Source organism: Atta cephalotes, assembly GCF_000143395.1.
Source record: "Atta cephalotes unplaced genomic scaffold scaffold00012, whole genome shotgun sequence".
Lineage (NCBI taxonomy): Eukaryota > Metazoa > Arthropoda > Insecta > Hymenoptera > Formicidae > Atta > Atta cephalotes.
In genome coordinates, this window is record NW_012130076.1 from 2529678 (window position 1) to 2543694 (window position 14017).

The 14017-nt window shown below is 35.0% G+C and overlaps 2 protein-coding genes across 2 annotated transcripts in view; one reads left to right on the forward strand and one right to left on the reverse strand.

The window, feature by feature from the left end:
• The window catches only part of LOC105617186 (transcription factor SOX-5), a 44502-nt gene extending 39415 nt beyond the window's left edge, over positions 1–5087 (forward strand). The window contains exons 4-8 of the mRNA XM_012198751.1: positions 459–837; positions 2616–2840; positions 3263–3310; positions 3473–3625; positions 4588–5087. Coding sequence (XP_012054141.1) covers positions 459–837; positions 2616–2840; positions 3263–3310; positions 3473–3625; positions 4588–5087 — 1305 coding nt within the window. The remainder of the gene's footprint in view (positions 1–458; positions 838–2615; positions 2841–3262; positions 3311–3472; positions 3626–4587) is intronic.
• A 5606-nt stretch (positions 5088–10693) lies between these two features.
• On the reverse strand, positions 10694–13683 carry LOC105617187 (DNA-directed RNA polymerase III subunit RPC3). The gene is made up of 7 exons (XM_012198752.1): positions 13540–13683; positions 12498–12622; positions 12275–12411; positions 11908–12151; positions 11472–11834; positions 10997–11357; positions 10694–10909 (listed from the first exon to the last, which is right to left on the reverse strand). The coding sequence occupies exons 1-7, from the start codon at positions 13681–13683 to the stop codon at positions 10775–10777; spliced, it is 1509 nt and encodes a 502-aa protein (XP_012054142.1). The 3' UTR covers positions 10694–10774.
• Between the last annotated feature and the right edge of the window lie 334 nt (positions 13684–14017).

The window sequence follows — 14017 nt, forward strand, 5'->3', positions numbered from 1 at the left end:
CGTGAGTGCGTGNGTGGNGTGCGTGTGNGCGTGCGTGCGTGCGTGCGTGCGTGCGTGCGTCGGTGCGTGCGTGGTGTCGTGTGTGTGTGTGTGTGTGTGTGTGTGTGTGTGTGTGTGTGTGTGTGTGTGTGTGTGTGTGTGTGTGTGTGTGTGTGTAGAGTACTATTTTTACAATTGCCTATTATTGTAATAAAAACAATTTTTAATAACTTTTACACATAAATTTTATTTTTATTTTTAACATAAATTTTATTGATATATAATTTCGTCTGAGAATCAAACTTAGTTCCAAATATTCTAAAAATTGCATGTTGATTTGAGTTCTTAAATTAGCTAAACTTTAATAAATTTTACTTTATATTAGTAACGCCAAGTTAATATTAGTCCTATTCCGATCGAGAAATTCCAACTCATTAATTAATAATCTGACGTTCCTAAGATTTTTCATTCGTTCGCAGATGATCAGCAGCCATCGAGAAGGTCCAAGCTGGGCGACCGCGCATCTCGCTCAGATGACCACACAAATGGAGAAGGAATCGTCGTCGCCGGCGCCGATTTCATCTGCGGTAGCGCCAACGGCTCCGCCTCTTCAGGATCTCGATGCCCCGCTGAACCTCACCAAGCCGAAATCGACGTCCTCGGGCGCCACGGCCTCTTCTTCGTCGCCCGGTAGTGACTCGCACTCGACCGGTGCCGGAAGCAGCGGCCAGCAAGAGCAACCATTAGCGGCGACCGCGCCCAAACTCTTCCCGCCAGGACTGCCGATACCGCGGAATTACCTGCCGACGCTTCCTTACGCCGGTCTACCACCGCATCTCAGCACTCTGTCTTCGCCGAGTGAGTAAAACATTCGTGATCATTCACTTTAATCGCTTGGCGTGAGAGCAGAATAAAGCCTGCAGAATTACACCTGCTGTTGAAGAGCGATGAAGTCGAGTATCGTGTCGAAATGACATTTCGCGGATATTCTGGAGAGATTGTTGCTATTCACAACGGTTAATTATCTTTATGCGATATACGTGTACGCTTTCACTACAGCGCATTTCGCAAATTGCGTACCTATTATAATCGACCGACCGTTCGTGAATTCATCCGAATTACCGCAATTAAAGTAACGCCCGTTGTTGCGATCCGAGCATTACCAGAACTCGTGCTTGCGCCGATTACGCGACGCATTCGTCCCGCGGAACAATTGCAAATTGCCGATTGCCGTAAATGGATTCCAAGAGAGAAAGGCATGGTTGGTACCTTCCAGAGTATGCGATTTCATGCCGGCGGTGAACACTTAATCATCTTCGAGCAGGCTAGTTTTCCCGATTGTCCGCGGCCGGAGTTTTTTTTCCACGGCTGTTCGCCGACCGGAGAACCTGTTTCACTTGCCATCTGGTTTTTGCCACTAGTACCGGCATACTCATAATCAACGATGCGTAACGCGATTCCACCCGATAAGGGCCGCGCGACGCGCGATTCGTATAAGCGAGGAAGGGAAAAAAATCCGTAAGCCGTCATTGTAATGTCAAGAGCAAATCTCTTCGTGTAATCGCCGCGCGTTATTTCGTCCGCAACATACATGGAACTATACTAAAAAATGTGTCTGAACTTCGGGATTGTGTTAAAGATCCAAAGTAGCAAAAAAAATTCCTGCAAACAATTTTGAAAATATTTATTTTACAAGCGCAATCGAACGACAGCAAGCTCTTTGCTATTTCTTTTCAGAGGCTATATTTCTTTCTATTTGAAAAAATTCTAATGTCTATGATACATTAATCCTTCGTTGTTCATATGAGGATTTAAAGTCAATTTTTTGACTTTAAATTATTTTGCTGATTCTGCCTCAAAATTGATATGTAAAAAAATTAAGAAACATTTTAAGTCACATAATTATACAGTTGTATTTCTAAATATTAAAAGAATATATCAGAATAGATTCTTTCAAATTTTTTTAAAACTAATTTCCATTGAAAAATCGCAATTCAGGTAGTCTGACTAATCATCAAAAAAATTGTCGAAAGTATCCACCTTTAACTTTAAATATGATTATAAAAAAGTATTAGAACTACTTTGCTTATTTCAAAGTTTAGAAGTCTCGAAACAACTGGAGATGAGGATAAATTAAAAACCTGTATTAAGAGTATAAAATATAAAACTTTTACACAGAATATTTTTTCATAATTTTGAAGATATTCGATGAAAATGAAAAAAAATCCGTTATTTTTGAGAGTTGTTGGTTGTTATAACTTTCAGGTAAAAAACGGTTATTAATATTGTTAATATTTTTTGATACTTTATAATAGTCTACAACATGCAAAGTGCTCAAATCAAAATCGATGAGAGAGTTTCGACAGTTTTTTTGTAAATGAAATTCGGGATAGCTGCGAAGGTCTAAATAATAAAACTGAACTAAATAATAAAACGAAATAAAGAACTAACATAAGACGCGAAAAAAATCAGAAACATCACATTCTCTGCTCTACGTCTTTGTTTTTTAGTACTTTATACATCTTACTCTATATATCTTAAAAGATATCTGTAAAGTATATCTTAAAAACGTGAATTCTTTCGTTTTCGTATCTCTTACGCATCTTTCACTCCGTTTCTCTGGTAACCCGTTACAGTGGGCAAGGTAATGGCCAAAGACGAGGCCGGCGGACCGGGAGGATCCGTGGCGGCCGCTGCGGTCGCGGCTGTGGAAAAGCACTTCGCGATGCATGGGCTGTACGGATTGCCATCGAATACAGGTGGGATGCCACCGTCGGCCCAGACTCAAAGACCGATCAAGCATTCTGGCTCTCGGGAGGAACCGCCTCAGGAGGAACAGGATTTTCTCTCGACGCCTCACAGTAAGTGGACGTGGAGAAACGAGCGTCACGTTAATCGCGAGACGGATCGCGAAGTAGATACAAAGAACACTTAATATAGTTTCAAACGTAGCGTACATTTTTTGACAAATGTAGAATCTTCAGATCTTTCAGACTTTTTTGAAATAATGCGATAGTGTGTCATAAATTCAAGTCGAAATCAAGTTAAAATCAAGAATGAAAAAAATGAGATTAAATGTGCATATAAGCATGTAAAAATTATAATAATTTAGTATTATGTAAATTCTTTCTTTTTCTTTTTGAGAAAAATATAAACAATATTGTAATATTGTAATATATAATATTTATTATAATGATTGTACAATATTAGTGCTATGCATAATAGCCTTCCACGTAACGTCGCATATCTCGTATATATGATATATTCGGTTTTGAAATTGCAGTGTGGCGAGATCCGGGATATAAAGTAGCGGAAGACATAACGGAAAAAGGTAAGCATTTCTATGAGTAACGATTAGACTACTATTACGCTCTTGTTTTGAGAGCGCCAAGTGACGCCCTCGCGAAATCAGATTCGTTTCTCACGAGAGTATCGTGAATCTCGACGACGATGTGACATCTAACGCCCCGTCTCTCTTTCTCTTTCTCTTCAGCTAAAATGGTGAGGCAGCAGAAAAGGGAGGGTGAGAACAAGCCACATATCAAGCGACCTATGAACGCATTCATGGTGTGGGCCAAGGACGAACGTAGAAAGATCTTGAAAGCCTGCCCAGACATGCACAACTCGAACATATCGAAAATTCTCGGTAAGTATACCCGATCCATACACGTCACTCGCACGATTACAGTTAATGCTTTAACTATAACGATTTTTCTAATAAATGTAATTATGAAATAATTATCGTTCCCTTTTACTTCTAAAGTCATTATACAACTTAAAAATATGTTTTCGAATTACCATGAATTTAGTGAGGTAATGATTACTACTTTATTACTATCAATCATCAAAAGTAACTAACTTAATTTTACAGTCCGTCCGTCAAATAATACTTGTGTTCTTCTTAAAAAATTTTCAAAAAGATACATAATATCTTCTACAAAAGTGACACATTTTGAGCATTTTGTAAATAAGAATATTTAGGATAGCCTTTTACACAGAGAACATTTAAAGTTAAGACAGTTTTACAGTTTGCAAATGTTTTAGTAATTTTAACTCATCAAGATAAATATAAATTGGTGATATTTCGAATTCTGTTTCATTTGATGAATCATTCTTTATCGTAATTTTGTATGATACCAAAAAGAATAGTATTTTAAGGATTCTGAAACAAAAAATGACCAAAGATTCTATTTGATCATATTTTTATATTCTTCTTGCTGATATTATTTAATTAATTTTCTATTGTTGAAAAATAATTTTCCACTTTTCTGAAAAATTCAATTTTTTTAACTGTATTATTTTTTAGTAGTAACGATATATTCTTTAAGAAAACCTTTTATAATTATACCTTTAATTTATCTACATTAATTTACTTAAATTATATAATTACATATATCAATTATTTATATCATAAATTTATTAGTCTATCAATGTGATACAAATATAAAATTTCGCAAATGTGCTAAAACTCAAAAATAATATAAATCACAAGCAGAGAATACAATGAGAAATTGTTCGATACATTTGATTTAATTTAATTTATGTGAAAAATTATCAAAGAACGCGAAACGTGTTCCACTTCAACATGTATTCTTTATATCGGTACAGGCGCCCGGTGGAAGTCGATGTCAAACTCGGAGAAACAGCCATATTACGAGGAACAATCACGGCTTTCGAAGCTGCACATGGAAAAGCACCCAGACTATAGGTACCGACCGCGGCCAAAGCGCACGTGCATCGTGGACGGTAAAAAGATGCGTATCTCCGAGTACAAGTCGCTGATGCGGCAGCGGCGGCAAGAGATGCGGCAGTTGTGGTGCCGTGACGGCGGCACTGAGATGAATTTTTTGTCACCGGTAAGTGCCGATATGACTGGCACGCAACATCATCCGGGCACGGGCGCCGGTCCGTCGGCGCGACCATCGGTCTCGCCGCCGGCGACGATGCTGAACGGTGGTGGCGGTGCTGCCGGCCCAAGTTCGGACCATCCTTCGTTCTACTATCCACAGGACAGTCTATCGCCTACGGACATGATGAATTTCTCACCCGAAAATTCTGGCTCGATCGGCGGCTACGACGCGAGTCCACGGCACCACGATGAGGATTGAACCGCAGCTCCGGGTCAGCCACTTTGGCCGCCCGGAGCATCATCGTCATCATCGTCGGCAGTGGCAGCGGCAGCGGCGGCCGCAGCGACTGCAGCGGCCGCGTCTACGTCGAGGCTCGCTTACGAACTCTTCTGGTAATCGGAATCATCCGTCTCAGTGTGACAACGTCGAGGTGTCATGTGCGATACCGACTGTGAACGCGCGATCGCAGGAACATATCCGCGAACTGCGCTTCTCTGCACGACGGAGTGAACTGGAAGAGGATACTACTTCTCGGGGAAAGAAGAGTCGGGCGTCTCGAAACCTCTCGCCGGAGGTTGTGATATAACGTTCTATTTCTGTGCCATCGTACGCGAAACGCGAAGGACCTATCCACGAAGTAAAAGCACGAGAGCATCTCCGTCGCGACGTCGCTCGATCGTTAATCTTTCTTGCTCTTCGGTATAAACTTATTGAAAAAAAATGCTGGTGTGTTCGCTATACGTAATCTTTACATCAGTTAGTCCGTTTGATTTGTATCGAATATTTACGCGGATCTCGATACACGACAAGCTTATATTGATAAGCTACTCATATTGATAACAATTTCTTTAAATTCAGCAAATATTTTAACATTTAATCATCTGACATCCAATTCATAGTACTCATTTAAAGCCTTAGCACATACAGAAACTTAAGATGTAAGACTTAAGCGGTAAGGAATCAACATATTGGATTCGCTACTGCTTACATTATGGTCTAATAGTCTCTATTGTGATTGATCGATTTGCTTATTGCTTAAGTTTTTTTTTGTGCCACAGCCTTTAAGAAGAAAAAAACAAGAAAATCCAATTATTTTCTTGATTTGAAGCTTTGAATAAGCGTTGTGTAAGCTCCAAATAATTTATGTCAAATGGAGCTATATTCAATAAAATTGTTTTCCGAAAACTGTGATTTGATTTTCATATAAATTTATTCATTGTTTATATCATTCTATTTATATTTTTAATATCTCGTAAAAAATGGCTGATTTTATTTTTAATGCTTGAAAAATTGTATTGTCTTTGCATATAAAAATTATTATACATGATTGAATTAGCACTTTTAAATAATACACGAGATTAGAGGAAACCGATATTTATATAAAAAGACTTAAAATTAGTTTGTTTTAAAATTGTATTTATATAATGTCTCTTAAAGTGAAATTGAATATTTAAAAAAATGTACATCTTTCATTTTAATATCAACGTTCATATATCCAAAGCTCATTAAAATCAAGGGAAGGGACGAAATAGTTGAGTTTGTTTTTCTTTGTAAATTCTTTATTTTCAAAAATTTAATCGATCTATTTTCGCGTGTATTATTTTGCATGTCAATTTTCGGATTTCTTTCATCGCTGCGCAATACAACGCAATTTCGAGACAATGTATCAAGATCCGGGTGTTTATCTGTTCCCATATACGATGATGGCCGCAATTCGTAAATTGTTCTTGTGTAAAATGTTTCGGTTGCTCGCTTTTGTTCAATCGAAATTCTTAAGCGAACTCTTCCGAATACATTGAAAACGGTCCAAGCGATCCAAACTGAAACAACGGAACGTCGTAAGATTTTAAAAGACAACTGTTAGAGCCTAATCTAACATCCTAATCTTTCGCACGTCTCCTATGACATCTTTCGTTTGGTAACTTGCTTCTGCATTACACGGGCGACGATTACATAGAGGACGATTTCTCTTACGCACATCAGCGGTATTCCCTGTATATTCTCCTGCATCGTAATCAAAACTGCAGTCCGGAACTTCCTTATAAGCACACAATATTTCTAGAATGTTATATAAATATTATTTATCTGTTTTAATATTTACATAACATTCTAAGAAGGTTGTGTCTTATATGATCACGGTAGACTTCGACCATCGTTAATTAACGTGTAGAGATAATGATTAGAGATAACCGGCATTGAATTAGCGGCCAAAAATCAAGCAGCTTGTTGTAATTCAGTCCCTACATTCGGCGTGTGTGCGCACGGAGCGTGAGGCGAGAATACGTGCATATGTACGCATTTTTATAATAAGACAATCGCGCGCTGATTCGGATGCGCAACTCGTGCCGGTCTCCTTATCGGAATTGGATACGTAGCCGATATCACGTACACGTTGCGACACGATGCATGGCCAAAAAGTCTTGTTCCTATTTCTCTTAGTATGTATGTATGTATGAGACTGACGATTTGGCCGATTTCTGGATGATCATATCAGGGAAAAAGAAACGAAAAGAAAGAAGAGAAAGAAAAGAAAAAGAGTAAACGAATAAATAGAAACTGGTCTATCTCGCAGCATCTTCCGCAACGATCGCACGCGTCCAAACGCGTAGACGCCGCACGTGGCAATCTTATCTTGCGACCGCCAGTTGTTTGAATGTTTCCATCATATACATGAAACAACTGCGTTCGACGCGCCGAACGAAAGGTCGGAACAGAGTGAGAAAAAGCTAGAAGCTAATCGCTCGCGCGATTAAATCCCGGTACATAGACGCGTGACGGGCTTCTCATTTAATATAAATGCCTAGTACTTATAGTATTTTCACCGTTAATTTATTGACCCCAATGTAAAAGCGGCGACAGCCGAGACGGTAATAGTCGACTGAGTGGCAGGGGGCGAAAAGGGGCGAGAGGGCATAATAAAGAGGGTTGAAATGGGACGAATACATTGGGAATTAGCGGATTGTCGATATATTAGTACAACGTTACGGTAAAAACGGTTATGGTTGCGGAAGGAATTATAGCGTTATTTATCGAAAGATCAGCGCATCTGCGAATCTGATCACCATGCTCGACACGTCGCCTCTATTTTGGTAGGGGCGCGTCACGCGCTTCTCCGTCTTCGAATTACATTTACGAATGTGGGGGAGATTGCGGTGCATGAGTGGGGAAGGGGGGGGGTAAGGGAAGATATCGACGGAGACCTCACGTAAGTCGATATGAAAAAGCGAACATAATTGTAGCTAGGCAGTAGTCTATGGGATCGAACAGAGCGATATAATGATTTGGAGCTTGATGTGATATAATACTTATGTGCCAAATAGCGTTTTCGCGGGCGGGGGGTTAATCAAAAAAAAGGAAAAAGAAGAAGAGAGAGAGAGTGAGAGAAAAACCTCTAGTTCCGAGTCGCCTCGTTGGCTCGACGTGAAACGAATTTTTTTGCGTCTCCTCCTTTTTTCACGTTTTCTTCTTTTTGTTATTTATAATCAGTGCAATTACATACACACACGGTACCTAATATAATTTTATAAAGAGAGCCAGTATCATCGATATATCTGCACCCGTTTTGTTGGGGCTCGACCGGCATCAGATTTAAGGTAGCTTAATGTTGATAATAATTTATTTTATGTATATAATGGATTTGTACATTGTGTCGGGAGATAATCATCGATCCGCGGTCCGACACGAGCGTCAATATTATTAATGTACAGTGTAACTATATTGTGATGTATCTACGTAGCTACATTATATATATATAACTATTTGAAGTATGTAGATTAACAATGTTAAATGCGATATGTATTTCTTATTTTCAATGTCATTATTATCTTTATTATTATCTTTATTATTATTATTATTATTATTATTATTATTATTATTATTATTATTATTATTGAGATGGCACCATTATTATTATCATTATTATTATAAATATTACAGTTATCAATATCATCGTTGCTTATTTAGTACATTATTATTTAAGTGACGAGCCTTATTATTTTTAGTAGCAAAAAAAAGGTTGTACGTGCCAGTTTTAGACAAGAACGGCAAGTGAAAGTTCGTTGGTCGTTTATACTCGAATACTCAATCAAATTTTAATGCAATATTTCTATGTACATGTTTCCTTTGTTTGAGCCGTTTTCTTGATCTGTGATGATTTTGGAATACTGCATCTGAGAATTTCAATTTTATGTCACATTCATAGTTTTTACTTCAAAGTTTTAAAATGCGTTTCTTTTTAGATCAATTTTTCATTGCCACTTTTAAAAAGTAAACTTCGAAAGAAATTCAATTTTTTTTAATCATTTTACTATTAGACAATGGCAATTTTTTCATTTAGCAGAAAAAAATGATTTTGGGTAAATGATCTGCCCACGTTGCATTTTTTTCGATTGTGCCATACCCTCGTTATAAATATTTAAAAATTTAATTGTTTTCACGTTTGTAAAATTTTAAAATTGAACCTGAACAATGTCACTCACGCGTGCAATGGAGTTCGGGTCCGCGTTTCTCTTTTTTAAAAATCTCACCGATTCTTATTGTTGCCGGCAGTGTTTGCTTTGATAAAAATCGGTTCTGCATTCCATCGATTGCGATTTCCATCCATACAATGATTGTTGAAATTAGCAACGATATTTAGTCCGTGGCGATCTCCTTACTTTCAAATATCACGAATGTTACGCGATAATATATCAGCACACGATTATTATATTTACTGGCCTTTACATGCAACCAATGCGAATGCAAACTGTAAGAATAGTAAATTGTAAATCGAATTATACTAGTAATATTATAGTGTATTTAACATAAAGAAAAAGTGAACACTAACATCTCCGCTCTCAATATTCCAAGCATTCACTTCATTTACATGTACGTTGTTGTTAATGGTATAAAAAATATAATAAAATAACGCTTTACCGAAATTCAATCTTAGTTTTAGGGGTATACGACACTATTTCTAGATGAAAAACTTGTATGTATGAGGGATGTATATAGTTATGCAGTACCAGCGCAAATGAAAAGAGACAGAATGAACGGGAGAAAGAAAGAGGGAGTGAAAGAGAACGAAAGAAAGAATAAAAGAGAGAGAGAAAGAGAAAGAGAGTGAAAGATAGCGAATATAAAAACCAGTCAGACGATGTGTGTATATGAGTGAAATAGATTTCTCACGATCATCTTAACACTACTCGTGTCGTGATCGTAGTACATTATCGGTATATCACTATCAATAGCATAAAATCAAAATATATATTTAGGATGATGGGTAAATCGCTACTGATAACACTACTTTAAATTTTATTTATTGATACATACTCATAAAGGAATAGTTTTCATCGCGGCAGTGTTAAGATGAGCGTACAAAGCATACAGTAGAAAGGAAAAGTCATTCTTCGGAACGCATATAAAGCAGTAAAATTTATAAGTTTAAAGACGTGCGTTTTCGCACTGTTATTATGAACGAAACAATCACATTTAAGAATACAATGACAAGTTGAATATAATTGATAAATCTAAAATAGAAGTCTCATCAAATACGCACCACAAGCTGGCTGTGAGTCATGTGACTAACTCTCCTTCATATTTCATTGTTGACAAAGATCACGCATATATTCATCACTATCGCTTAAATTAAAATATACGAATAAACATTGGGAAAATGTAATTATTTATTTATGCTAACAACGACCCAAGATGACTTTTCCTCATAGATAGAAACATCAAATGCACTGTATATCACAATAGAGAACAGCACTATTATAAACATAAAAAATATGATTATATTTATTATAATTTGAAAGCTAGGTACTCTTTGTTGTTTGTATTTTACAAGCGTAATCATTATTATATATAAATAAATATAAACTATATAAATGAATAAAGACTTTTATTTTTATATGTGTCATACAGAAAAACTGATGAATTAGAAGACATTTAATGATAATGACAATTTAATGATAACGAAAATACGTGGTTAAGATTAATAAGGTTTCGTCTATTTGTATCTCTGTGGCCGCCAGTTTTTTCATCGCATTTTGCGCTTTTTCAAGCTGTTGAGTTTCAGATGGTGTCATCATTTCTGCAATCTATAAAAAAGAGTTTAAATTATTATCATTTATTAATTCGCTTTTTTGGAACTCCTTATATCAATAATATAAGAACATTAATATTACATCAGCTAATTGTTGTTCCGTCGCGCCATGTTCCCTTAAATTAGCAGAAAGTATCTGTACTCTCAATTGTTTTTCTATCATACGTTTATTACTATTCGATTCATGTTCTCGTCTTATTATAATATTATACAGTGCATGATAACAATGTTCGATTTCCATTTCGACAATTTCAGTTAAATCGATGCAGAAGTGATAAGGTAGTTTTGTAGGTCCTGATGAAGTACCACTTTTCTTTAACTCTTCAGTTTGTATGTAATTTTCCTGCGACAAGATATATGTTAAAAATTTGGCTTCTTTAGCTGGAATCATCGCTAACTTCTGGATTTGTTCCAGGCTAACATCAACTTCATAACGAACTAATCTAAATTCACAGAAAAAAAGCCAAGAGATTAGAGGAAACATACAATTAAAATATTAAAATAGTCTCTCTTCCTTACAGTAAAGCGAAATATTGAGAATTAAATTTGTAACTTACCTGAAAATTCTTGCAGCTTTGGAACCGAACTTTTCTGTTACGATATTTTCCAAAGTTGTCCATGTTAACTCTTTGAATGCATTCTTCATGTTAACACTGTACTGCCCGCCACCAGAATCACCAACTCGTTTGATGAATTGTGTTCTATCTTCTTCTAAAAGTCGCAAGTACTGATCAATATAACGTTCAAGGGCTTCATAATTCAACTTTTTCACTTGTTCTTTTATCTCAGTATACGGAATTGGATTCGATGTATCTGCCCAAGATGCAGTTCGCAAGTACATCAAATTAATCATTTCTCTCATTAATTCTCCAGCTTCTTTGTCAAATTTTCGAGTCACAGCTGATATAACAGTTTGATCCCTATATATAAATCATACATTAATATTCTAAGATACATCGGAGAGTATCTTGCACTGTAAATTAAGAAACTTACCTAAGATCTTGAGTAAATCGATCAAAATTGACCTTCCAATATATTTTTCTATCCGAAAATTCAACATTTTGTCCTTCTAATGATTTGGATATGGCTAATAAATCAAGATTTGGTAAGTCATACTTAGGTTTTTCAGTATCTTCTGACATTGTATCAAAAGATGTACAATTCATTAGAAATTGATTTTTTACTAATAACTCAAATACATTTTTTAAATCAGAGATAGAGGGCAGTTCATCAGTAGCTACAAAAATATTTAGATTATTAATACACAAAATTCCAGAATTTATATTACAAAAATAGAATTAAAAAAATAACTTTAAAAAATAGAAGCTGAATAAGAAAAAATATTATATTTGAATCATACAATTAGAAGGGGCTTGTTCGATTCGTTTGTATGTTTTTATTATGACTTCAGATGCTGTGATATATCCATTCTTTAATACTTCTTCAAACATGATTTCACCCTCATCTCCACAGTAAGTTTTTGCAAAAAATATGTATCTGTAATGAATATTTATTATTTCTAACATAAAACAAATTATATTCTATGATACAATTAAAACTCTTATTTCAATGTATAAAAATACCTTGGATAGCGAAGAATCATAATAATTTTGTTTTGGTGTATAGTATACTCAACATGTAAATTATCCTCATTTTTGTGATAAGTGACAAAGCCAAATTTTATAAGGACACTTAATCCTTCTTTTACCTAAATAAAATAATCACATAAAAATGTTAACAAAAGAGAAAGTCCAAATGAATACAACATTAATCCTTAATACTACTCGCAATTGGATGATATTTGGTAGAATGATATTTGGTAATGATAACTGGTAGATATTTATGTATTTAAAAAAATTGTATATAAATGTTATAACTAATTATTTAATGCTCTAATTTTTCAAAGAAAAGAAATATATACCATATAAATATTTTCTAAAAAAATATTAATTGTGTAAACATCATTTAATTTTTGTTTATTTGTTAATGATGAAAATTAACCTGGGACATACAAAAGATGTCGTATGTACTCATCGTATGTACTAAAGGTTACTAAACACAAAACATATATTTCAACGTGGGCGAAAATTATACTCAATCTTATATTCAAATTCATCTGAGATAGATTCTCGAGATGTTGTATGGTCATTTCATTGGTTGATTGAAATCTTAATCCAAAAATAATTATCTGAGATGGTTTTTTATATAGCAATAGTGACAAAATGAAGTTTAATCGCAGTAGATTTTTTAGTGATTGAGAATTCATATCTATTTTATTTCTCCTTATTTTTTTAAAAGAATATTGATATCTATATAGTGGTTTCAAACAGTATTAAACTGTAAAATAATCCATTATATATAATTAATGATTTTTAATTCAGATTTTAAAAAATCCTCCAAATGATCATTTACAAAAAACGGTAGGTGACTATTTCCAAGTTTAAAGCCAGTATTTATAGACAATTCTTATATTTAAGATAGTTTTTGATGATTTTAAAATGGCATGTGATTCAATTAGAATGCTGTAGCACCTTAAGATATTACTTAACGACAATCTTGAATATGTAAGATCAATCTTCTATTAGTAATATTATTACATAATATATGATTACAAACATTGTTTACCTTTATTTTTGATAAACGTGTTCCAAAATGTATTGCAGGTAACGTTTTTGTTCCATACAATAAATTATTACCAATCTGTCCTACGATAGGACCAAAGAATTCTTCTAACAATAACAAGCATAATTTGTTGTAAAAGTCCCTCATATTTATATGATAATTAATTCCTTCGCTTTCAATTTACATCTTCCAAAAGCAATCACATAAAAGTTACTTTTATGGATCTAACAGTGTGGTGTTTCTGTTTATAAATTTTTTTTTAATACTCTTCAAGCGGAGAGAATTTGAAATGCTTTCAATCTATACCAACAGTTCACTTTCTTCTTGAGATTACATGACACCTGCAAAGAATATCTATTTCTTGAGTAATATTGAGGTTATAATATCACGAGGTTATAATATAACTACTTATGTACAATAATAACAACTAATTTCTATTGTTTGTAATTCTATTGTATGTAATTCTAAAAGTTACGTACAA